General features: G+C 46.6%; 1 protein-coding gene across 2 annotated transcripts in view; it reads right to left on the bottom strand.

Moving 5' to 3' along the window:
- Positions 1–260: 260 nt before the first annotated feature.
- The window catches only part of Crtc3 (CREB regulated transcription coactivator 3), a 109,242-nt gene continuing 83,774 nt past the window's right edge, over positions 261–25,728 (bottom strand). The window contains exons 8-15 of one of the 2 annotated variants that reach the window (XM_027408262.2): positions 22,092–22,177; positions 20,647–20,696; positions 14,359–14,558; positions 10,269–10,567; positions 6,551–6,751; positions 6,385–6,465; positions 3,963–4,065; positions 261–3,428 (exon numbers count right to left, since the gene is read on the bottom strand). In XM_027408262.2, the coding sequence (XP_027264063.1) occupies positions 3,220–3,428; positions 3,963–4,065; positions 6,385–6,465; positions 6,551–6,751; positions 10,269–10,567; positions 14,359–14,558; positions 20,647–20,696; positions 22,092–22,177 (1,229 nt within the window). In that variant the 3' untranslated portion in view covers positions 261–3,219. The remainder of the gene's footprint in view (positions 3,429–3,962; positions 4,066–6,384; positions 6,466–6,550; positions 6,752–10,268; positions 10,568–14,358; positions 14,559–20,646; positions 20,697–22,091; positions 22,178–25,728) is intronic. The other variant, XM_027408264.2, reaches the window with a different exon arrangement.

Raw genomic sequence — 25,728 nt, 5'->3', positions numbered from 1 at the left:
GTAGTGGGTGGGGCTTTCGGTGGAGGCAGGAAAAAGCAGAAGACAGCCACCCAGGGCCCCCTGCCCTGTCCTTGTTACCCAGGTTCAAAGGGGCTGTGCACCTCGCATATATAATGAGAATGTTCAACAGGTGGCTGGGGAAGGACCAGGCTGGACAATGTTCAGAAATCAGGGACGGCCAGCCAAGCAGGCAGAGACAGCCAGATAAGCTTCCCACCGAGCCAGTGCACTCAAGGTCAAAGAGAAACACAGAGAGCAGATACAACCATATTGTGCTGCTTTTAATTACGAAAGATGTAAAATGATGCATTATAAAACTTGGAAGCTACTTTATACAAAGTCCAATCTTTCAATATTGCTTAACAAAGGACCGGAGTTAGGGCATGGCAGGAAGTCTGATTAGTTACTGGGATGGCCCCATCCTGGAGCAGTGGAAATGCTGGGAACCATCATTTATGCTGTGCATAAACCAGAAGAGCCCCGGAGAGTCCCAACAGGACATGTCTTCAGACACGCGTGAGCATGAATACACCACTTTTCAGCTCAGAGACTACAGTAGACTTAGAAGAAGGAAGAAGGCAAAGGAGAACTGATCTTTGACATGATCAGACCATCTCCTCACACTCATATCCTAAAACCCACAACCGCTACACTGCTAGAAAGATGAGTACAGCTGGTGTGACCAAGTTAAAACACAGAACAGCAGGCTTGGGGACGCCTGTAGCCACTTCAGTGCTGAGGCCTGAGGCAAGTTTGTCACAAAGGCAGCAGCAAGTGCAGGCTTACATGGCCGGGGTGGGACGACACTGTCTCCCAGTGTCCTCAATACCATCTAGACAAGGTGGGATCTCCAGTGGCTTAAAGCTCCTCCCATGGAAACATCAGGCTGGTGGGCCTAACAGCAGATTTAACTCAGTGCTATCTTGTATTGTTTTGCTTTTTTGTTGTTTAATCTATTTCCCCCATAGCCAGTACTTCCCCATCAGCTGGAGAATATCCCAGGAGCAGGGCAATTCATGGTATGAGGTTCTGGGGTCTCCTGTAACAAGGCAGGGTTCCCCTGATGAAATGAACCCACGAATAAGGCACAATGCAGAGAGCAGATTGTGCTGCCCCCCCCCTTTGCTCTAAACTCTTAAAACAGCACCGATCCCTGCCTGAAGGCTCTGATCTGATTTCAGGGGCCTGTGACAGAGGAGCTGGCTTCTGTAGGCATGGTGGGGAGCTGGGACCATGAGGAGTGAAATGCTTTCCCTTTAGCTAAAGTCACTCTGCTCTGTGATCTCAGGCATAAAGCATATGAGAGTCCGTCCCACTGGGAACAGGGATCACAAGCAGAGGCCAGTAGCATCTTCTAGGGGTGGAATCTGGTAGAGAGGATTCTAATTTGGTTTCCCAATTCAACAGCAGTGATCGAGGTAAACAGGAACACAAAATTCTTGGGTCCTAGAGGAAGGCGGAGAACGGCACCATCAGGGCTGTTTGAAGGATCATAAAAAAGGCCTAAGAAGAGAAGATGCAGACAAGCTGTGGAGAGGTGCAGGAGCAGCTTCCTGTCCACAGGCAGAGAGGTGTCAGCTTCCTTCAACTTCATTCTTGCTTGTTGGGTGGAAACAGTCACTGCGCCTCAGCTGCACCCCTATGTCTCCAGGAAGGGTAGCTGTGGTCCAAGCAAAGATTCTCCTTTAGCCCCCGGCCCCTCCTCCATCTCTCTCATGCCTGGCTCCTCCCCTGTGTGCTATGTGGGCATTACCACTTTTCCCACTCAGGGCTAGGGGGCAGTGGTGGTAGAATCTGGTCAAATTATTGTGTGATAAGGTGTTAGTGAATAACAAGAGTCCCATTAATCAGGCCTCCTTTACCATAAACTCATTTCTTAACCTCAAAGTATGCACCTCTATTTTAGGCAATTTAGAACAAAACATGGATCTGAGTAGGAAGATTTTGCTGTGGGGGCCCAGTGAAGACCCCAGGGGCCCTGCACTTAGGGGCTTTGGTGTGCTCAGACATTCTGGATGATTCCCACCCAGCTGCTGAGGGACATAATCCAAGGAGGATGTCACTAGGATGAGCTTAGTGACAGATCTGGTCATCTAGTGTGTTAAGGCACATTCAAGTGAGTGTGAATTAAAGGCACCAGTATGTGAAGGTTAAGCTCTGAGCTTAGGCAGGGAATAGACATAGCTACAGGTCAGACTGTCCCACCACATGGCATATTCATTCACTCACCCATGACTGGGTGCTACACCCAGTCACACAGCACTCATTCTTACCAGGCACTTGGTAGGCACTAAGGGCTCAAGAAGGGACAAGGCACAGCTCCTGCCCTCTTGAAGCTTACAGTCTAGTGGGATCGCATTAAACAGAGAAAGCTGGGAGGAAGAGGGCAGTTCAGCTGCTATGCATTGACAGGAGTCCCAGCAGCTCTGCCCCCGTGGGGCTGTTGGGTGGCCGGCCTAAGATGGAGGACGTCTTGTGCAGGTGCCATACCTGCAGCCTCCTAGAGGGAGCACTTCTCACTTTACACTCATCCTATTCCCAGGGAACTTTTCTTCAGTGAGAAAATGAGTCTCCCTCGCTCTTGTCCGTGAGAAAAAGGTCCGTGTACAGGAAAGCAGCAGCAAAGGTCACAGACTGGGAGAAAGCAAACTGAGCTCAGCTTGCCTAAGGACAGCCGCCCTGGGACAGGTGGGGGCTGCTTCACTTCATTACCCCATCTGGCAGAGCAATGGCGAGGCCCAGACTATCCACCAGCTGGGGAGGGGGGCAGTGCCTGGCCTTGCTGGTCAGACACAAAGGCATCACGGTGCTCTGGTACCGTCATTGTGTGACACTGAACCAACTCCGTGGCTCCTGACTGACTCCTGACTGACTCCCACATTGGGTTGCATCTTCAGTGCTGGCTGGGATCTGTGGTTCAGAGACTGAGGACATTCCAGAGGCTACCTGTTATACAGCACTCTCTACGTTTACACACTGACTAGATGGACAATAGAAAGAATGAAGGTGACACGGTGAACTTCGCAGTCATCAGAAGCTCCAAAGCAGCTGGCTTGCGGCAGTACAATTGGTGTCACAGGCTGGAGAGGCAGGATGCAGCTGTGTCTAGAAAGCCACAACATCTGAGCTAGGACTTGAGGAGAGCCTGGGATAGCACGGCTCCCTCCATTCTAGCCTCTGCTCTGGCCCTTTCAGGCCCCCTGCTCCACTGTACTGTGCTCATAGCCGGTCAGCTCGAAATGTCTCCTCCACAGAGGGGTCCAGCAGGCCCATGCTGGAGTCACTTAACATGTTGAGTCCATCCAGGCTCAAGGGTTCAATCTGCAGCTCCTCTTCCAATGGAAACGGAGTGTCCATGTCCAGGCCAACCTCGGGCATGCCCGACAGCCCCCCACTAAGGCCTTTGAACAGACTGGTGCTTGGATCTTCTGAAAGGGGCAGAGAAGAGATTTAGGGACAGGAGGACTGAGGCTTCTAAAGAGTGACAGTCCCCAGCATTCTATCCTGTTATCTTCCCAGACAGGCCAGTGAGCACCCACATAACCGAACACTCCCAGGCCCACAGCTCTTGGCCTTGGAGTTAGCTTTTGTTTTTTTAGATAGGGTCTCATTCTGTATGTAGCCCAAGGTTGGCCTCAGACTCAAGGGAACCCTCCTGTCTCAGCTTCCCAAGGGCTTGAATTATAGCTGTGCACTGCCATGTCCAAATAAATCTTTGAATTTCTATAGTTTTCCCCCTTTTGAATGGTTTTCAGTCACCCGAGACTATTTCAGAAATGTGTTGACCAGTAGACCCTTTCCTCATTGCTGGCCTCCGTCTCTATGGCTGAACACCTGCATCTTCAAGTCAGAGTCTAGGGGTCTGTTTCATTTACAGAATGTGATATGATCTAAACTATCTTTAGAGGTAAACACTTATGAAATGAGATCAACAACAGAGCTGAGGGGTGGCCCACACTCACCTGTCAGGATGGTATTTGGGAAGTTCCCACAGTTGGAATACGGGTTTGGTCTCAAGTGAAATGAGTCCTGTGGCTCTCGGTGACTCTGCTGCACCAAAGGCACCTGAAAGCATCAAAATCAACTCATGCAGCGTGTCCCCAGACTGTCCCACAGTTCCTTCTGCCTAGGATCCCGGAGGGTTTTGCTGTATGATAACAGAACACTCCCTGGGCATCAGGAGGGGTCTGTGAGGACCAGTTTGGGTGGCTTTTCTCTGCCCATACACTGCCTGTTACATGATCCCAAGAGACACCAGAGGCCACAATTTCAGACTCTCTCTGAGTCTCAGATAGCCCTGCTCCTCAGACTCATCAAGACATGTGGGAGCCCATCAGAGTTCCCTCTGTGCTCTCTGGCTTCCAGGGAAGTGAGAGTGAAAATCTTCCCTTCACACCTGGCCAGCACCTCTCTAGAACAAAGCCTTTAAGGCCTAACTAGGAATTGGGACTGATTTAGGAATTTTTGCTGAAATTAATTTTTTAGATCATTAAAAAAAAATGTCTCAAAAGAAAGACCTCCAGCACTTCTGAGGGAAGTGCAGGTCCACATCTAGCCTGAGGGGTTCTTTATAAAACTATGAGGTAGATGCAACTTGGTGCCAGAGTGCTTGCCTGGTATGTGTGAGACCCTGGGTCTGATGCCAAGCACCACAAAATACAAAACAATAACAGCAACAACAAACATGCCATAGAGGTGAGGACTACTCACTCTTGTCACAAGGCATCTCTACTGGCTACTTGGCTATCGCTATCTTTATTTGTGTTACTACTGTTAAGTTCTGAAGTTGGGTCAACCCTCCCTTCATTTTTTACTCCATCCTGGAGGCTGACCAGACCTTACTAAACCTATTAAAGACACAAAAGCAAACAGGAGTGGCTGGATGGAAATGCCCTGTAGAAGGAGCGTCCCCCATTCCAGGCCTGGGCTAAGCTCTCCTAGAAGGCCATGCACTAAGCTGGGTGTGGCACTAGGCTTGCAGGCTCAGATATACACTATTTTCTAACTCTGCTACTGTAGCCAGGTGCTGTGCCTCCTTGTCCTTCAGATTCCCCAACACAGGGGATTGACTAGTTAGTTAACCGCTATGGCCCCTTTTGGGTAGATGTGCACATGTGTACCAGTGTTCATTAGTTAGCTGCTATGGTCCCTGTGTGTGTGTGTGTGTGTGTGTGTGTGTGTGTGTGTGTGTGTGTGTGTGTGTGTGTGTATGCATGTACACGTGTATTCTGTGTGTATCTGGAGGCCAGAAGACACCTTGGGTGCTATTGCACAGATGCCATCCACCTTTTGAATTTAAGATGGGGTCTCTCCTTGGCCAGCTAAACTTGGCTAGCTGGCCAGAAAGCCCTAGGGATAGTCCTTGCCTTGCCAGTGATGGGATTATGAGTGTGCCCAATTGCACCTAGGATTTCTTTCTTTTTCTTTCTTTCTTTCTTTCTTTCTTTCTTTCTTTCTTTCTCTTTCTTTTTTAAAGATTTTATTTATTTATTATGCATACATCATTATGCTTCCATGTATATCTGCACACCAGAAGAGGGCACCAGATCTCATAAAGGATGGTTGTGAGCCACCATGTGGTTGCTGGGAATTGAACTCAGGACCTCTGGAAGAGCAGTCGGTGCTCTTAACCTCTGAGCCATCTCTCCAGCCCCGGATTTCTTTCTTTTATCTTTTGTTTTTAAAAGATTTATTTTTATGTGTATAAGTGTTGGCCTACCTATATTTTGTACACCACATGCATGGCTGGTGTCCAAGGAGGCCAGAAGAGGGCATTAGATGCCCTGAAACTGGAGTGATGGATGGTTGTACTGTTATGTGGGTGCTGGGAACCAAACCTGGGTCTTCTAAAAGGGCAACAAGTGCTCTTATCTGTTCAGCCATTTCTCCAGCCCCTGATTCGTCTTTTTGAAAAGGGGGGGGGGGTCTCATTATGTAGTGCTGGTTGGTCTAGAACTTCTAAATACACAAAGTTGATCACAAACCCACAGAAATCTGCCTCCCTCTACATCCCAAATGCTGGGATTAATGGTGTGCACCACTATACCTGGCATCTACTTCTTTTTTAAATGTAGGTTTCAGGGATGGAACTCAAATCCTTGTGTTTTATTTACTAAATTATCTTCCCAACTCTATGACTAGAGTGTTATCAAATGCACTATTGTTCCAACAGTTTCTCTGCTGAGACCTGACCCTACACAAGGTATGTAAGGCATAAGGCAGCTGCACCGGTACTGATAGGGAAGACACAAAGCTCTCCTGGTCATGGAACACGACTGAAACAGAAGGAAGGCCTCATCTCTTAGGCTGAAGAGTCTACACACAGAACAATCTTGGTGGTGCATTTTATACCTCAGGAAAGGTGGGGCAGGAGTGGTCACTTACCTGTTGAGGAAAGGCAGGGCTGGGCCTCATGGGCTGTTGGTCAAAGCCCACATCTGGGAAGAAGTTGGTCAGAGACGAGCCCTTTGGGAAACAGGGCGTAACTATTATAGTTGGAATGCAGAGTGAAATAAGCATCCCCACCTCACCATGTCCCACAGGGACTTACCTGGGCAGTGAGGAGCTGGAAGTCTGACTGTGGCAGGGAGGGGGCTGCCTGGGGTGGATGAGCAGGGGCCTCTTGGGCATGGGACTGCTGCAGGAGTGGCTGGGGCAGCTCCTGGGGTGTGGGGTAAGGGGGTGGTGGGGACACTTGGGCTTGAGCTTCTGTGGGTAGGAAGGAAAGTGGGTTTTGCTCTGAGGATACCACCTGTGAAATAAATCAAGTGACTCATTAGCTTCTAAGTGACAAGATCCTCAGGGTTAGGAAAGTAAAGGTGAGAGGAGAGCCTGAGCTTCTCCCCACCATACCGAGATGCCCTGCCCCTGCCCCTCCATCTCTCTGCCCCTGCCCCTCCATCTCTCTGCCTCTGCCCCTCCATCTCTCTGCCCCTGCCCCTCCACCTCCCTGCTCCTGCCCCTCTCTCTCCCTGCTTCTGTTCCTCCTCTAAAGCTCATCTCAGTTTCACACCCTTGAAAGCATTTCCTATCAGTGACATTTCTATTGTTTAAACAAACAAGAATATAGCCAATTTCCCATTTTCTCAGTGAAAGTAATGTATCCTTTGTTGTTAAAGCCACAGTTCTCGGTTGCGCCTAAACCGTCCTAAACTCTACTAAAGCAAGACACTGACACAACAGTAACAACAGTGAACACCAACAGACAACACCACAGCCACAAGCAACACTGATGGGAGAGACACAACCTCAGAACCGAGAAGGCCACGTGTTGTCATCAAGGAAAACCAAGAGCTAATCTGATTCATGTGACCCATCTCTAAAGAGCTCCAGGCTTGGGGACAGCAGGGAGCAGGGGTTGATGCTAATCTAAGAGCACTGGCCAGAGTTTCTGCCCTCCCTGATGCTGGCTGTGGAGTGGAGGCTGGCTCTGGAGAGTAAAGGTAAGGTCTCTGCATGCCACAAGATGAGCTATCTACCTCCAACTTGGCCCCAGAGACTGCTCTCCAGACACAAGTCCACATAGCAAACAGTATAGTACTGCTCAGGGCTTTGAACCAGCCCAGACTTCTCTAAATAGAAGTACTAGACAGACGCTCCCCACAGAAATGAGAGAGATAGTTCCATCATGAGGTATGCCTCAGTAAGCCCCTACTCTCAGAGCTGCCTGTCAGCAATTCAGTGTCTTGTTTTTAAATGTGAGGGGAGAACCAAGGACTGCCAGACGGCCTCATGCCCAGGTGGGCAGGGTACCCGGCATGCCCATCAGAGCCCAAAGAGACACAGACCATAAACATAGGAAGGAAGAGACAAGGAAATAAGTTTACTTGTCTATTGTAACACTTAGGCTTATCTTAGAGGCCTGCTGTGTAGCACACAGCACTTGGGAGGCAGAGGCAGGCAGATTTCTGAGACCAGCCTGGTCTACAGACAGAGTTCTTAGATAGCCAGGGCTATATAGAGAAACCCTGTATCAAATAAAAACAAAACAAAAAACCCCCAAATAAATAACTAAGCAAATAAAAACAAGGAAAGATGAATGAATGAGAGGAGAGAGAAGAAATACAGGCATCAGAGGAAAATTTCATGATGTTCAACATTTGTAAAACAGGAATTCCAGAGGGAATGGAGAAAGTCAAGGGAAATGTCATTGAAGAAATAATTAAAATCCCCAGAAATGATGGACACAAGTTTCTAGACACAAGAAACTCAGCAAACCTCCATACTTATACCAAGACACACTATCCCAAAGTTTCACAATACTGGAGACAGGAAGGACCATTCTAGACTCTTCCAGAGGAGTGAAGGAGATGCCATTCCAAGTCTTAGGTGTACGACTGGAGTAGGTCAATCAATACCTCTAAAGTCCCAGATGGACACATCCCAACTTAAGAGTTCTCTATCTAGCCAACTATTAACTAAATGGAAGGCAGAATAGATTTTTCCAGTACCAGAGTTTGGGACTGAAATAGCAACACAAAGCTAGAAAGCCAGATCAACAACAGAAAGCAGGACATTAACATCTGGGAGCAAAACAAATGCTCACTTTGTTATTTCATCGTGTACTATGGGGGCCAAGTCTAACCACAGCACTGAAGCTATAGAAACACAAACACCACATATTGTTCTAACTGAAATTAAAATAAGTGAGCAGACTGAGTAAGGTGTGTGTGAAGGGCTGTGGGAGTGTTGAAAGAAAGCAATATTGGATGGCAGGGTGTCATTAGATAATGCTTAACAGCAAAAAGCTACAACAAAAGAAGCATGAAGTAACATGTTTATACCAAAGAGATTAGCTAAGATGGTTGGAAAAGCCAACTCCAGGCAGTGAAAACTGTGGTTAATGGATTAGGGGAGACAGGCCTTTTAGAACTATTTGCCTTTTGGAACTACATGCATGAGTAAGACTTTTTAAAGCTTAAACATTAAACAAATAATAATAATAAAAATATCAGAGCTGGGTGGTGGTGGTGCACGCCTTTGATCCCAGCACTTGAGAGGCAGAGGCATGTGGATTTCAGTGGTCTACAAAGCAAGTTCCAGGACAACCTGGGCTACACAGAGAAATTCTGTCTCAAAAACCAAAACCAAAACAAAACAAAAAATAAAATAAAATTAGAGAGTCAATGTTCTTTGCCCTTAAAATGTAGTTAGAAAGCAAGAACACTTTTATAGCTCATAAAATAATCTCACAAAGGAAAACTAAACAGAATTCAGTAACATTTGGGGGGTGGGTTCAAGACAGAGTTTCTCTGTATAACAGTTCTGGCTGTCCTGGAACTCACTTTGTAGACCAGGCTGGCCTTGAACTCACAGAGATCCTCCTGCCTATGCCTCCTGAGCACTGGGATTAAAGGTGTGTGCCACCACTGCTTGGCAATCCAGTAACATTTTTAAAAATTAAAATTTCTTTTTAAAATTCCCAAATGCTATCTCATATTCCCCAGAAGAAGTGGCTCACAATGTCAGCATCCCAGCCCAGGAACTGGTAGAGTGACTAATAACTAGATCATGTGACTCCTTCCCTGGTGTTCTACAGACTGTTCTTTACAAACCATTACTCATTTACATGAAGCAGTGAGTAGTGAATGATGTTTTAATGTATCTAGGGTGTGGTAAATGGATCAAAAATATATTTACCAATGAGTATGGTAAGGGGAAACGAACCAAGAGTTTAGAATAAAAACAAAGGCAGAAAGCCCAGTGTGACATTCCTCTACTTCTATCTACGGTGACTCCCAAACATGCCTCTTTGTAAGCAGACTCCTTTAGAGCACTATCGCCCTTGTCAGAGCTAGTATTTCCTAGAATGAGAGTATCGCTTCTCAAGTGGGCAGTAGAATGAGGGAAGACTGAGTGGTGTTTCGGGCTTTTCTCTGTGACTTACTGTAGCTACGTCAATGTTTGATTTTCTGTGTACAGTTTGCAATTTAAACCTGGTTTCCCCGAACTGCCCTTCATTCTCCACACTCCACTCCTTTCCCCAACCCCAACTTTATGAGTTAATGACTATAGATTGTTTAATATCTGCTTAAGGGCAATAAATATCACAAGCCTGCTGTTAGAAAATTAGAAAATCATTAGTGCATTCTGACTCATGCACAGCTCTGCCCTCTTATTTTAGGAATAAGACAGAAGTGATAAGAGTGCATTTGCAATCCCGGGGATGTGCAGTGCAGTAACAATGGACCAGCCCCAAAATGGCCCAGAAGGAAAAGCCATGAACTGCTCAGCCTGTTGCATGTAGGTGGTTCGAAGGTCTTCCTCACCTGGGAGGCAGGATATGGGTTCAAGGGGCTGGTTGAAGAGAGCTGTCTGCTGAAAACTTGATGTGCTTCAGGGCCAGGAGAGAGCGTGAGAGGGCTGACTGGAGGCTGCCTGCGCCGAGAGGGGCCACTCAGGTTTGTGGTGGAAAGAGATGGGTTGCTAAGGGAGAAGAGACGGAGCGAAGGGTGAAGAGCAGATGCATTGGCCACGGATGTCTGTGGGTGGCTATTGAAGGATGATGAGAGCCCAGTTTTATTGAGCGTGGCTTGGATGGAAGGATTACTTCGAGAACTCTGGAGACCTGCAAGATAACAAATTCACAGGTTTCTTGTTATGATTTCAGATCAAAGCAAACTTCCTACTAGCTATGTGATGAGTATGTGAAGAAGTTTCTGGGCAGCTCTCCTACTGGGAATGTCTAGGGTGTACCAATGACAAGGAAAGGGAACACCACACATAGAGAGGTGCAGCCAAGCATCCAGCTTTAGTGAGAGGAGAATTACTGCTTCTGAAGAGGACAAAGACTGAGCAAACCACCCCTGTGGAAGCTGGAGCAGGTGAGTAGGAGTAAGGAGCCTCAGGCTCCTTACACCCCTCAATTTAGAGCCCCTAGTGCATCTGCCCATCACATGGCCTGGATCCTCTATGGCCATTGAAGAACATGTCCCCATATCCCCCTAACCCTCTCAGCCTTATAAGCAATTCTTCACTCTTACATTTTGGCCTCTTCATAAGCTGTTTGTTAACAATGTTTCCAAACTCAGGGGAAAGAATGTTTCTGGTAGTCCCTGTTCCTCTGAGGTGAAGGGGGGGGGGGTGTGTGTGAATCTTAGCATGAGCAAGATTTTTTGGGAATGGCGTCTCCACAGTACAGACAGCTGAGAGAGGAGTTCCAGGAAGCTGGGACCCCCCTGGACCTTGGCACTCAGCTCAAGCCCAGATGGAACAGCTGCACTCTGTGAAGAGCTGCTGCTGTGATGCATTTCAACAGGCCACATCCACGCTTAGCTCAGTCCACCACTTTTGTGCTCAAAGTTGGGAAGCAGACATGTGTGTTTATGCTGATAAAAATTGGTTTGTGGGGGTCAGGATAGCTCAGTGGCAGAACACTCGCCTGCAATTCTTGAGGCTCTAGGTGAAATCTCTAGTACCTTGAGCAAAACCAAACCAAACAAAAACAGAAACAAGTAAGAACAGCGCCCTGTATGCCAGCCCTTGAGGGGTAGAAGTAGGGGGGGCCAAGAGTTCAAGACCTGCTAGCTGGAGGCCAGCCAGAGCCACATGGGAATGCTTCAAAAAAACAAATAAAACCAGGGCCAGCCACATGGCTCGACAGGGAAAGGCACTTGGTGCCAAACCTTGTATCCCTTGACCAGCACATGTGTACTGTGCTTGCACACTCGTACACATACACCCACGCCCACACCCACACCCATGCACACCCACACCCACACCCATGCATACACCCACACCCATGCACTCGCGCGCGCGCGCGCGCACACACACACACACACACACACACACACACACACACACACCCATGCATACACCCACACCCACCCACACCCATGCACACACCCATACCCACACCCATTCACACACCCATACCCACACCCATGCACACACCCACAAACACATCCCACAAACACACCCACGCACACATTCACACCCACACTCATGCACACACCCTCGTACACATCAAGTACAAATATAATGGAAAGAAAAAAAATTGTTTGATGAAACCTACTGAAATGAAGAAATTACAAAATCAACTATTTTAGCTGGAAAAATTATTATGATTTAATTTTTAAAAATAGAGACAGGGCATCTATCATGTAGACCAGGCCTGAGCAGAACTAGATTTGTAGCAGAGGGTAACCCTGAACTCCTAATTTTCCTGCTTCTACTTCACAACTACCTGAATTGCAGGTGTGGAACACCACATCTAATACAAGATTATTAATTTTAAAAGTGTTTATTTACTTAGTATGTATGGTGTGTATATGATGGGGGAAGGCACACAAGCCACGGCACACGTGGAGGTCAGAGGACAACTCTGTGGAGCCCGTTTTCTCCGTTCACCTTTATGTGGGTTTTGGGGATTGAACTCAGGCTTGGCAACAAGCGCTTTTATCCACTGAGCCATTTCACTAGCCTGAAAAAACATTTTTAAAGTTAGAAATGAAGTTCCTGGTAGGATCCTGATCCTTATTCCACCACTCAATCAATGCAAACATGAAACTCAGGTAGCTCAAATAGAAAGGAGAGGTAGGGGTCTCAATCAGACTTAAAAAGAAGCCTCCTTCCTAAAGAAAGCTTAATTAGTTTTCAAAAACACATGTACCAGTTTCTCTCTCTCTCTCTCTCTCTCTCTCTCTCTCTCTGTAGCTCAGGCTGGTCTAGAACTGGTGATACACCTGCCTTAGATTTTTACATTTTATATGACATATACTTCGATATTTTTATTTTATGTGTATGAATGCTTGTCTCATGTACATGTCTGGTGCTGTGGACGCCAAAGAGAGCATCAGATCCCCTAGAACTGGAGTCGCAGGTGATTATGAACCTAGGGACTGAACCTGGCTCTCTGCAAAGAGCAGCAATGTTCTTAACTACTGAGCCATCTCCATAGCCTCAGTGCCATACAGTTTAAGGTGTGCAAGACACTATAAAGCTAGACACTTGAGCTGTGGCATTGCGCATAATATGATGCGTTTTGAAGCAGGTGACAGTCAATGACTGAACACGAGGTTTTCAGCCAGAAGCAAAGGGTAAAGCCTCCAGGTGGCAGCTTCCTCAAGACCCCAGGGAGCTATGGGGAATGTTGTTTTGTTTCAGTGACCCTAGCATCATTGTTCACTGAGAATTCATCTAAAAGGGGTGTTGCCCAAGCTGAGTCTAGAACTCTCAAAGAGTTTGAGAGTTTTTGTTGTGAAATAAATCAAAGAAACTCAGAGCTAAGAGACAGGTGTCTTCTTAAAGGGTTATTCCAGGTTCCTCACTACACTTGGAAACACCCTGCATCTAAGACATTGTCACATGGCTTCACTACTCACTCTTAACAGTGAGTTTGCCCATATATAACTTGATTTCTAAAAAAACAAAAAACAAAACAAAAAAAAAACAAAGCTTAAAAGTTAGTCTTAAGAAATAAAGATTTTTTTTATTAAATGACACCCCTCAAAAAACAAAAACACCTCCTAAAACAAAAATAAAGGTGATCTCTGCAACCAGCTGTGCAAAACCTAAACCACACTGCTTAGCAGAAGTTCACAGAACCACTGGAGACCTGGCAGGGAACTCGAGGGGGCTACTCCTAGGTGGGCAGGCTCTGCTCTGCCTGGCAAGTCTCACTGAACCCAGAGTGGAAACCAGAAACCACTTCCTCCACCTACACTGTCACTGAGGAGCCTTCCAAATGGAACATTCCACAGCAGGCCCCTGACCTGGGGCTGTACCACACCACTGGTAGAGGAGGGACTACTGCATTCTCCGGGTGCTGACAAGAGCAGTGTTGGTTCAACATGAAGTCAATGGAGGGTCTGGACTGTGGACAGTCAAGCCTGCATAGTAACACCACATCACATCACAAGCAACATGACTATAGCCAGTACCACATCTGCAAGCACTTCTGAACACTTGGGTATTTTTGAACTGTAGTAGATTTCTACTTAGCCTACGTATGTTAAGTATAAGCATTTTCATCATGCCCATTGTAAATTCTCTAAAATTTAAACTATTGTCCTTTTGAAATCCAGTGGGGAACTGGGGAGCTCAGGAAATGGATTAAATGATAAAAGATCACCATATGCTGATAGGAACTGCTAACACTGTTCAGTTGGCACGGAATGGCACCTTCTTCTCTACTCCTCCCCAAGTTCTCTGCACACATGGGCTTGTGAAGACAATGAAGAATGAGGTGTAGCAGAATGCTTCAATGCTTGTCAAACAAGCAGAGCTGGGACCCCAGAGCAGACACTAACCAGTGTGAAGGATCCTATAACATGTCGCTGAGATGTGGCCACTCTCATTTAGTGATGCACCAGACATACAGGGGGCACAGCCGAGGCCTTTCTACATGGGAGTACTCACCAGAGGAGTTTCTTATGCCCAGATGAGTCATAGCAGCAGGAAGGTTGCCCACACTATTCCCCACACTCATGCTGGTGTCCAGGGAGGCTGGCAGCGGTGCTGAGTAGTGGAGGTTGGTTAGATCTGGTAATGACCCTCCGGTGTTCAGAGTCCCCAGGAAGGGTGAGAGGCCCATGTTCTGGCCATTATGTGGAAAAGCACTGAAAGAAGACAAGAAGGACTGCTTTACACAATGCAATTGGCTGCTGGAAAATGGAACACATATGATGTCTTTTCCATGTCAGTGACTGTAGCCCCTGGAGGCCCTGCCTCTCCTGAGAACACGTTCATCTGCTCACCCTCTGGGTAAATGAGACAGATGCCCTCCCCTATGCTTACCTTACAGGGGTATTCTCCAGATCACACTGCTCACTGAAAATTCCAAGTTACTATATAAAATGCTCACATATACTATGTCATATTTAGAGTTCTTTTTGCTAGCATTCTAAATTATTTTTGCTACCAAAATCACACAAAAAAGCCACTATATACCTTTTACAATATATTGTTTTGATTAAATTTCCATAAACTTTAAAACCATATCAATTTTCATTTTTTAAATATTTTTACTTATGTTTATGTGTCTATACGCATACACACACACACACACACACACAAGCATGCTTGCACACAGTGTGTTCACATCACAGGAGTGCAAATGATCTTGAAGGCCAGAATAGAGTTTTGCTGGATAATTTTATGTTAACTTGACACAAGCTATAGTCATCTGAGAGGAGGGAACCTCAATTAAGAAAATGCCACTATAAAATCAGGCTGCAGGTCTGATTTTCTTAACTAGTGCTTGATGGGGGAGGACCTATCCAATTGTGGGTGGGGCCATCCTGGGCTGGTGGTCCTGGGTTCCCTAAGAAAGCAAGCTGAGCAAACCAGTGAGCAGCACCATCCACAGCCTCTGTGTCATCTCCTGCCTCCAGGTTCCTGCCTGCACTGCTTTTGTCGGTGAACTGTTACATGGAACTGCAAGTGAAATAAACCCTCTCCTGCCCAAGCTCCTTTTGGTCGTGGCGTTTCATCACAGCAATAGTAACCCTAACTAAGAAAGGGTGTTAGATCCCTGGAGTTGATGTTACAAGTGGTTGTAGGTCACCCATCTGGTCCTCTGTAAGAGCAAGCAAGTGCTCTTTATCATTGAGCCATCTCTCCAGCTAAATTTCCATAATCTTGAAAACAAGGAAAACATTTTACTACTCATTTGTTAAAGTCACTGACTGGTCATCACCTGCTAGGCACAAGGGCAAGCCAGTAAGGTGTATGTTCATGGTTGAGTCTACTTTGAGATTTGCACACCTGGGCAAGGATGCAAACTGCAAATGGAAGTTAGCACTGCATCTGTTTTAATTTGCGTGGGGTGGGAGGGGGGGTGCATATATGCATAGAGCAGGGTAGGATGACAGGTGTCTGCTCTATCACTCTCCACATTATTCCTTTGAGACAGGGTCTCTCACTGGACCTGGAACTAGTTTGGAAGCCAGCAAGTCCAGTGATTCTCCTGTCTCCACTCCCAAAAGCAGTGGGGTTACAGGCATATGTGCAGCTATACCCAGCTTTTCACGAGGGGGCTGGGAATTTAAATGCAGCATTCACAGCAAAAGCTCTTACCCACTGAGCTCTCTCTCTCCAGCCCTTGCTTTAATCTTCCCAAGCTATAAACCAAAGAACAAACTCTTGTGTCCCGACAAAGCATACATTTATAATAGCTTGGGTTCAAATGTAGACTTCCCAGAATTCTTGGGGCCCTGCTCTAGCACACACTGGGATAGGCAGCCCAATCCTTAGTCCATATTTCCTTTCCCTACCCAGCCCTGGTCTGCACTGGAAGGCAGGTGTGTGGCTATCCTACATGCATGTGTACTGTGGGTCCCTGCAGTCCCTTGGACACTGTGTAGCTTGGCTCTCTGAAGGACAAGGCTTCTTAGTCCTCCTATGAGGGAATCATGTTTTTGGAGTCCATAAATGGAGCAGCACAATGATCAAGCAGGCAACCGTAATATGGTAGGAGGTATGCTATGCTAGGAGTGACCGGGTTGGTACAACCAAGAGCACAAGCAACACCAGACACAAAAGCTGGAGATGTCAAAGACGGGAAGAGTGGTGTCGAGGAAGGCTCTGCTAGGGACATGACACAGTGCTCATGGAGCCTCAAGATGCTGGGTGTGGCTGGGGTCAGTGCAACCAGTGCAGGTTTTGAGAGGGGAAGTGGGAGAGGTTGACGGGAAGAGAACACAAGGGATGAGTCAGGTGGACGTGGGAGCCAGGGAGCCAGGAACAGGCTACAGATGCTACTGAGGGCACAGCGTAAAAGACTCAAGGGAACAGAGACGGAGTGGAGAACAAAACAGAAGGCTCTTGCAGTGGCCCAGCCTGAATCGGGGCAGAGCAGTGCGGCAGAAGAGAGAGCAGTAGCTGAAGAAAGCCACACAAGCCAGAGCGGGGAGAGGGATGATTTGCTCCACACAGCACACACTGCTGACATTAGGGCCCATAGCAGACCCTGATAAGCATAGTCATAAAGAGTGCAACTTGTGAAATCCAACCTGCTCCTGAAATAACAGAGCCTGATGGTATCTAGAATGGAGGGAGAGAGCAGTAGATGGGAGGAGGCTTCCTGGAGGCACTGGAAGCTAAGTTTGAAAGTTAAAGAATTCAGGTGTGCTAGGCAGAAAATCCTTTCAGGCAGAGGTCAAAGAGGGGCAGCAGGGAGGCTTGAAAGCACCCTGTATGTCTAGGAACTGTGAAGACTGATGACCACTGAGAAGTAAGTTAGGAGGGTGGGGAGTGATGGAGCTGGGACGAGAGAAGCAGGTACAGAACACCCAAGGCTGGCAGAGTGCTGAGGACAAGGACACCAGGGGAAGGCTAGGAAACGGTATACTCAGTTTTCTTAGGATGGTTCAGTAGACAGAGCTGGGAGGCAAAGAGCAGAGCCAGGAGGCAAAGGGGCAAGCGGTGGCTTGGCTGAGTTATCAGACTGCAGTGTGCAATGACACGGAGCATGTGAACGGAGAACAATTCCTGACTTCTGGCCTGGGGTAGCCACTCACTGAGATGGGGCCACTAGACTTGGTGCTAGACTGAGGGAAGTGCAGGAAGATGGGTAAGAACATAAATCCTATCTTAGATACTTAGCTTTGGTTACACAGGATGACATGCAGTTGGGATGTCCCGCACTGAGGGGAAGCCCTGGAGGAAGTGACTCAGTCTGGAGGACAGTTACATTAAAACAGTGGGCACAGAAGCTGGGCGTCTTTCAAAAGGTGTGGCTGGCTGAAGAGAGGGCTCAGGAGTTAAGAGCACTGGTTGCCCAGAAGATCCAACTTCGTCAGATCCACATGGTGGCTCAGAACCACTGAAACTCCAGTTCCAGAGGATATGATGCTCTCATTTGCCCACAACATATGGCATACACATGGTACACATACATATATGCAGGCAAATATACCTGTACACATAAAACTCTGTGTGTGTGTGTGTGTGTGTGTGTGTGTGTGAGAGAGAGAGAGAGAGAGAGAGAGAGAGAGAGAGAGAGAGAGATCTGGAAATGAGAGGGAACAATAGGTAGTGGAAAGAGGTCTGGAAGCGATCCACCTTGATCAGGAAGAGGGCTTCACACCTGATGGAGAAGAGGCTGAGGAGAAGGAAGCCAACACCTTTTCTCTGTAAAAGGAACAGGGCAAGGCTAACTGTAGGAGCTGAGGAGAAACTGGCAACAGATGGGGTCATGTGCACGAGTGAAGAAGAAAGGCTGTAGGAAACGGCATGAAAATCTTATCTTTCAGATGGCTGGATGTGTGGAACTGGCTATAAAGCCAAAGTTCAAGCACTAGAAACTAAAACTAAGCAGAGTAGCTCACTGTGTCAACAGGAAGGAATGAAGGCTGAGACAGGCAGAACAATGGCCAGGTGGGCTGAGGGCACCAGCATAGAGGGAGACAGTGATGTGACCAATGTGAGCCTGGTTATTAGTGACATCAAAACAACTCTGTAGTTGAGAGAAATACAAGTGGTCACTTCCTGAATGATGCTACAATCACTCCAGTCCCCACTAGATCTGATGTAAGACGAGTAATGTTCCTCCTGGTTCAGATCTCTCCAGTGAATCAAGTCTAGGTGTGATCCGACTACAAGGCCTCCTTATGCCCTACAGAGTGCTGTTCTCTCTACCTGGGTCCCTCATGCCCCCTTTTCAGGCTGGATTCTGTCACCGCTACCCTATCAGATGGTTTTTGTCACCACCTATCAATGTTCATCTCCCTGCTGTGTTCCTCTGAGTTACCTGCTTTTTCCTATGTGTTTCTCTAGGAACATTGCCTCTTTACAAGCAGGGACTGACCTGTTCTGTTTATTGTTGGATCTGGTGCCTAAAATTAGGCATCAATAACCATCTGCATGAATAGAACACTGATGGAATGCTATCTCTAACATGAAAGCAGAAGGCAACTTCTTTTACCTAGAAGATGCTAGCTCCAGAGCTCTCCAGGGTTAAGACTGCAGCCCCAGTCCTACAGTGTAAGGCATCAGAGCCTGGAGTATTGATTTGTCTGAGGTGTCAGCCCAGACATGCTTTCAATTAATTAATTATGTGTATGTGAGTGGTGTGTGTGTGTGTGTGTGTGTGTGTGTCTCTGTGTGTGTGTCTGTGTGTGTCTGTGTGTCTGTGTGTGTATGTACTCGTGTTCAGAGGCTAGAGGAGGATGCTGGGTGTCCGTCATTGAGTCATTCTCTGCCTTACTTCCTTGACACACTTTCTCACTGAACCTGGAACTTGGCTGGTGGTCAGCAAGCCCCAGTGAGCCTCATGTTTCCACCCCTTCTACAGCACTAGACTTACAGAAGCATACAACTATGCTCAGTTTCTTACATGGGTACTAGGGATTTGAACTCAGGTCTTTATGCTTGCACAGAAAGCTCTCTTACCCTCAGAACATATCTCTCTCTCTCTCTCTCTCTCTTTCTCTCTCTCTCTCTCTCTCCCTCCCTCTCTCTCTCCCTCCCTCCCCCCCCCTCTCTCTTTCTTCAAGACAGTGTTTCTCTGTGGCTTTGGAGACTGACCTGGAACTAGCTCTTGTAGGTCGGGTTGGTCTCAAACTCACAGAGATCTGCCTGCCTCTGTCTCCTGAGTGCTGGGATTAAAGGCATGTGCCACCACCATCTGGCAAAGGTCCAATCTTCAAATCACACTGTTTTGGTCCTAGGAAGACTTGCTGTTCCTGAGTTGGCTTTGTCCCATCTATGGGACTGTGACAAATCCCATGCAGCTTTCTCAGTGCTCTCTCAGGATACTGTTCAGCCCAGGGGTCCTCCCCATGAAGACCCACACAGATCATCCAGCTGATTCAAAGGCAAGGGGTAGCTGTGGCTCCCTTAGCAGTAGTCTAATTGTGGTCTCAGCTGAATCACCTACACCAGCCTCCTTCTGAGTGTCAATTCCTAGGCTTCAGAACCCCTCTGCCCTTAATCTCCTTTACTCTCACCTTTCTCACAGACTTTTTGGAACTGTTTGTACTACAAGTATTTTTATACTATATGTGTTTTAATAATCTTTCCAAAATCTTTTAGGGAGTAAATCTGTATGTCATAAAATTCATTTACTAAGCTGGGTGTGTTGGCACACACCTTTAATCTCAACAGGTACAGGCTGATTTCTGTGAGTTCAAGGCCAGCCTAGCCTACATGTAGGCTGAGTTCTAGGCTAGCTAGGGTTATATAATGAGACTCTTACCTCCAAAGAAACAACAACAAAATAAAAAACAAAAACAAATAAGAAACATTAATTAATGAATAGTGCCACAGACTCATTTTAAATCACAAATCTTCCTGTTCATCCTTTTTAAACATGGATTTTTACAATTCGAAGATCAGAAGCATTAAGTACATTCTGGGAACTTCTAAAATCAACTTCTATTTGATTTTATGTCAACTTCTATGTCAACTGTTGCCCACGGCCTGACACAGGCCCCAGTGGACATGTGCACACTTCTATCAGGTAGGTTCTGTGTGTGCTGAGTCAACTGGGCTATTCTTAAACACATTTATGGTGGTTTTATTGGCTTTGGGCAGTTATATAATGGAACTGCCTCAAATACATGAATTATATATACAAAAGAGAGAAGTTTTTTTTTAATACAAATGCAGTTGACTTGGGTTTATACAGAGCAAGTTCCATTTCTCAGTTCTGTGACAAAGTAGAGAAGACTCTCAAAACTCTTCGGCAGAAGGAACATGACTTACTTGCCGCCCCCAACATCACAGGATCGAGGGCGTCCTGACAGAGACTGGATCTGGGAAGAGACAAAGAAAGCTAGGCTTACTCAATGCACAGCCAAATTCAAATGTTTGAAAAGGGGGCTCTGAGCACCCTAGTTAGAGCCTGTGACAGACAGAGCAGGCCAAGGGCATCTTCACAGAGCATCCATGTAAGTTTGGGGAGTTTTAAATGTCTTAACTTTCCAGTCAAAAGAGAAGTATAACATTAACATATTTTCTTGATTCCCTTATTAATTTGTCTTCTAGTTAAATGGTTATTTCCTTCAAAGAGTCAAATGTTTTACACATTCAGATTTTAAATATTTCTTTTTCAATTGGCAAGACAGAAAAAGAAGAAAATAAAAAAGCAAAACAGGGAGGGAATGAATGTTGAGGAAAAAGGACAATCTAGAATGTACATTGGTGGGACAGGGATGGATACTGCAGTCACAGGACCAGGGAGACCACTCATCTCCCCAGAGAGAGCAGCTCCGGGTACTCGGAGGGAGTACACACCTGCCAACCCATTTTCTGTCTTCTACAGTCTCCAAAGCCACCTTTCACAGTTTCACAGCCCAGAGGATGGAGAGCTGTTTAAATATGTGGATCGTGTGTGTGTGTGTGTGTGTGTGTGTGTGTGTGTGTGCCTTTCAAGACCACCCTAATGCTGGAGAGCTGTTTAAATATGTGGATCTGTGTGTGTGTGTGTGTGTGTGTGTGTGTGTGTGTGTGTGTGTGTGTGTGCCTTTCAAGACCACCCTAATGCTAGCAGAGACTTGGGTAGACTTGATGGAGGAAAACGGAAAAGGAGCAGGACCAATAGGATTCTGATAGATGATGAACACAGTTAGGCACAGAGACCAAACAACCATCTACATCTGAGCATCACCAAGGGCTGGAAGGAGGGACTCTTCTCTCAAAACAGCTGCTCTACAGAAAGAGAGGCCCAGCTAAGCTGGGGGCCTCCCTTCTCTCAGTGGGCGAGATTTGCAGTGCTGCCAGTGGAGGCCAGCAGTAGGACTTCAGATACTAACATTCAGAACTTGGAGAAAGCATAGTAAACAGATGACTCATCACTTGCTGTCTCTCCAGAGCTGGGGTCAAAGGCCTCTGATTTTAGAAAGGATCATCTGGCAGGATAGCAGTTCTCAACAAAAGCTGGAGAGCCGCCCCAAAGCAGAGATGTCTCCAAGCTCCTGACCGGGTAAGGTTTGTGTGAGGTTCACACGCAAGCAAGGAAGCCACAAGATCACTGTGCTAATTCACCACCACGATCATGATTTTGCTTGGAACAGCATCCATCCCCTGCTGTCTTCCCTGTCTCGGTGTCCAGCCAAATCCTCTCTTCCCTTTTCCCTAGTTCTGGTTTCCGCCTCTGCAGGCGGGCGGCCAGCCAGGGTGAAGACTGCAGCTGAGGACTGCTCACCCACCTCCTTGGTCTCCCACAGTTGCTTAGGCAGCGGCTTCGGAACATTTAGCAGACTCTCTTCTTTCAACAGACCAGGGAAAGATGCTACTAAAAGGGAGAAGAAGCACATTCACTGAACTAAAATTAGAAGGCAGCCACTCGTCTTTTGGCTAAATGAATTAGCTTAGTTTAAAACTGCTGGGGTGGGGTTGGGGTTTGCAAATCTGTAATCCCAGTACTTAGAGGCAGAGGCAGGCAGATCTCTGTGAATTTGAGGCCAGCTTACTCTACACAGGAAGTTCCAGGACAGCTAGGGCTACACAGAAATACCCTGTCTCAAAAGAAAAGAAAAGATAGGTGGTGGTAACATGCCTTTAATCCCAGTACTCAGGAGGCAGAGGCAGGCAGATCTCTGTGTTCCACACCAGCCAGCATTACACAGAAAAATCTTGTCTTGAAACAAATAAGAAAGAAAGAAAAGAAAAAAAATTAAATGGTTCTTAGGATTCAGAGGTGGCTGCCATGGAACCTGCTATGTAGCCCAGACTGACCTCAGACTTGCAGCTATCCTCCTGCCTTTGTCTCTCAAGTAATGGGATTATAGGTATGTGCCACCCTGCCTAGTGAACAGGATTTCTTTAGCAAATATTTATTTTTTAATGTACTCTTTTTATTTATTGTATTATTTTGTGTGTATGGGTATTTTGCCTACATGTGTTTATGTACTACATGAATGCCAGTGCCCATGAAGGCTGGAAGAGGGCATCAGATCCCCTGGAACTAGTTATAGATGATTGTGAGATGCCCATGTGGGTGCTAGGAATCAAACCCAGGTTCCTGGCAGTGCTCTTAACCCCTGAGCCATCTCTCCAGCCCCTTTATCAAATATTTATTGACAGTCTCCTGGGAAATGTATAAACTAGCCAGGGGATGAAGGCAGCACACTTAAGGCGGTCAGTAAAACTTAAAGAAGCCCAGGAGAGCAACACACCCTTGCTTCAGGGCAGAGCAGAGAAGAACATCGAGGCTTTGGAGCTGGTGCTCTGGGCTCCCTTCAGAGACACAGTAAAGGGCATTCAAGCAAGAGAGTGAGGAATAAGTAAAAGGCTTAGAGAAGAAATGGTGGCTACCACCAGCCAGAGTGCTCTTTTTATTTGGACTGTGGTAAAGGACAGCGAAAGGAAATAAAATGTAGAAGTCTGAGACCAGGCCAGGGCCCTGCAGGCATGGGAAAAGAGATAAAGAAAAGCATACACTAATCAAGAAAAGATGAAAAGATGGTAACAACAAATGAAGAGGGGCTTGGAGAGATGGCTTGGTGGACAGAGCACTTGCCCTGGGAGAGTATGGACCAGAGTTTGGATTCCCAGAACTCACATAAAAGCCAGACAGGCATGGCAGCTGCCTATAATCCCAGAGCACCAGGGGCAGACAGGGGCTCCTTGCTCCCTGAGCAAACTGACGATACGTTAGATGAAATCAATAAGCGCTGGATCCCGAAGGTCTCCTACCCCAGTAAATAAAACGGAGAGTAATCAGGGAAGACACCCACCTATGGGCTTCCACATATATAAACACGGGTATGTACACACACACATACACACACATGCACACATACATGTACACAGGCACATGTGCACACACACAAATGGAGTTAGGAACAACGAATGGAAATCACAGTGGTACTGAAGCTACTTGGTAAAGTGCTGGGACTGGGAATAAAAGACTGATAACCCGGGGGCTGGAGAGATGGCTCAGAGGTTAAGAGCGCTGACTGCTCTTCCAGAGGTCCTGAGTTCAATTCCCAGCAACCACATGGTGGCTGGCAACCATCTGTTATGAGATCTGGTGTCTTCTTCTGGTGTGCAGATATACACGGAAGCAGAATGTTGTATACATAATAAATAAATAAAATCTTAAAAAAAAAAAAGACTGATAACCCACCAGGCATGTTTGGCTGTAGCTGATGGGGTTCTAATGGGTCTTTAATGTTACAGAACAGCCAGCTCTACTTGAAGAGACTATCCTTGGCTGTCTGAGTTAACACTTCCAGCCACACCAATGAAAATGAGAAGGTCGGCTGAGCCACAAACCAAGTGAAGGCTTTTTGTTCTCAGACCAGAGGTCAAAGGCAAGCTCTGAGGAACTATGTGACCTACTGTTAGGAAGATTATTCAATAGCTGGAGACTGCTCAGAATGAGGGAGGCTGCAGGGCTCTGAGGACTGCATAGCTCCACTGTGACTGTCTTGCCTGTCCTGCCCTTGGCCCACACAAGATGAGTAATAGATCCCAGGAAGTCACTTAAAACTGAGATCAAACCTAAGCACGTTGGCACAAGCCTGTAATCCCAGCATGTAGGAAGTAGAAGCAGGAGGATCAGGGGTTTAATGCCAGCCTAGGCTACATGATAGCATATCTCAAAGAACTAACAACAAAACAGGGGCCAAGTTTTCAGAATAAACTCAGAGAAAATGGTTTAAATTGAATACTCGTGTTTCTTTTCTTTTCTTTTTTCTTTTTTTTGCAAGTTAATAAAACTTAGTAAATAATTACAACTGTGGACCAGTGTCTAGCACAGCATGAAGCAGTGCTCATCCTGGCTAACCTCCCAGCGCCAGTGCAACAAATGCCACTTCTGCTGAGACAACCGGACTTCATCAGTGTGCCTCGGTGTCTCTCAGTCCTGATGCTCAAACCCTCACTCTTTCTCTCCTTTCCTTCCTTCTTTTTCTTTGTTTCCCTTTATGTATTGCTAAGGATAGACCCTGAAAAGCCCTATGTTCCCTCACTGAATCACCCCAGATGGATTACTCTCTTTTGAAGAGTGTATTCTGTCTATGTTCTTGTTGGCTCTCTTTTTCTAATCACGGATATAAATGCTGCAGAGATATAAGCCCCACGAGGCTCTTAGACTGTTCTGCTTCTGTGATGCTTAATAAACAGTTCCTGGGACACACAGACCCACAGGGACTCTCCACAGATGGGAGATAGGAGCAATGGGCTTTGTGGGCCTTATGATTCAAGGGAGGCAAGAGGCATGTGCCCTGAAGGTTCTGCAGGAGGGGAAGCAGCACAGCCTAAGAGGTGGGTCACATTACAGGACTGGGACTGGAACAGGCTACAGTGCCTCGATAGGTGGCTTCCTTTGAGGGATTCAGTGTCTGTAATTTCTTTCTATGTACAGCTTTGTTGGGAATTCTTCACAAGGTTAACAGGGGATGGCCCTGAAGCCATGTCTTCATTTCTGCCTTGAATGATCAAATGGGTCAGCTTCAAATTTTTATGATTTTATTTAATACCTGAAAGGGTTTGCTCAGAAAAGGAGGTGCAGGGCCAGGTATTGGTGGCGCACACCTTTAATCCCAGCACTCGGGAGGCAGAGGCAGGCGGGTCGCTGTGAGTTCGAGGCCAGCCTAGTCTCTAGAGCAAGTGCCAGGATAGGCTCCAAAGCTACACAGAGAAACCCTGTCTCAAAAAAACAAAACAAACAAACAGACAAAAAAACCAAAAAACAAACTGGCCACTCAGCTGATTCATATTATGAAATTACATTTCAGTTTATAAAGATCTAACAGTGCCAGGTACTAAATGACTAAATGAGCAGAATTGGATCCCCATCTATTGATGTCTTTCAGTTTCATTTCAGCAGATCTCTAG

The sequence above is a fragment of the Cricetulus griseus genome, chromosome 3 (assembly GCF_003668045.3).
Source record: "Cricetulus griseus strain 17A/GY chromosome 3, alternate assembly CriGri-PICRH-1.0, whole genome shotgun sequence".
Classification (NCBI taxonomy): Eukaryota; Metazoa; Chordata; class Mammalia; order Rodentia; family Cricetidae; genus Cricetulus; species Cricetulus griseus.
This window is presented reverse-complemented; position numbering and strand designations above follow the sequence as displayed.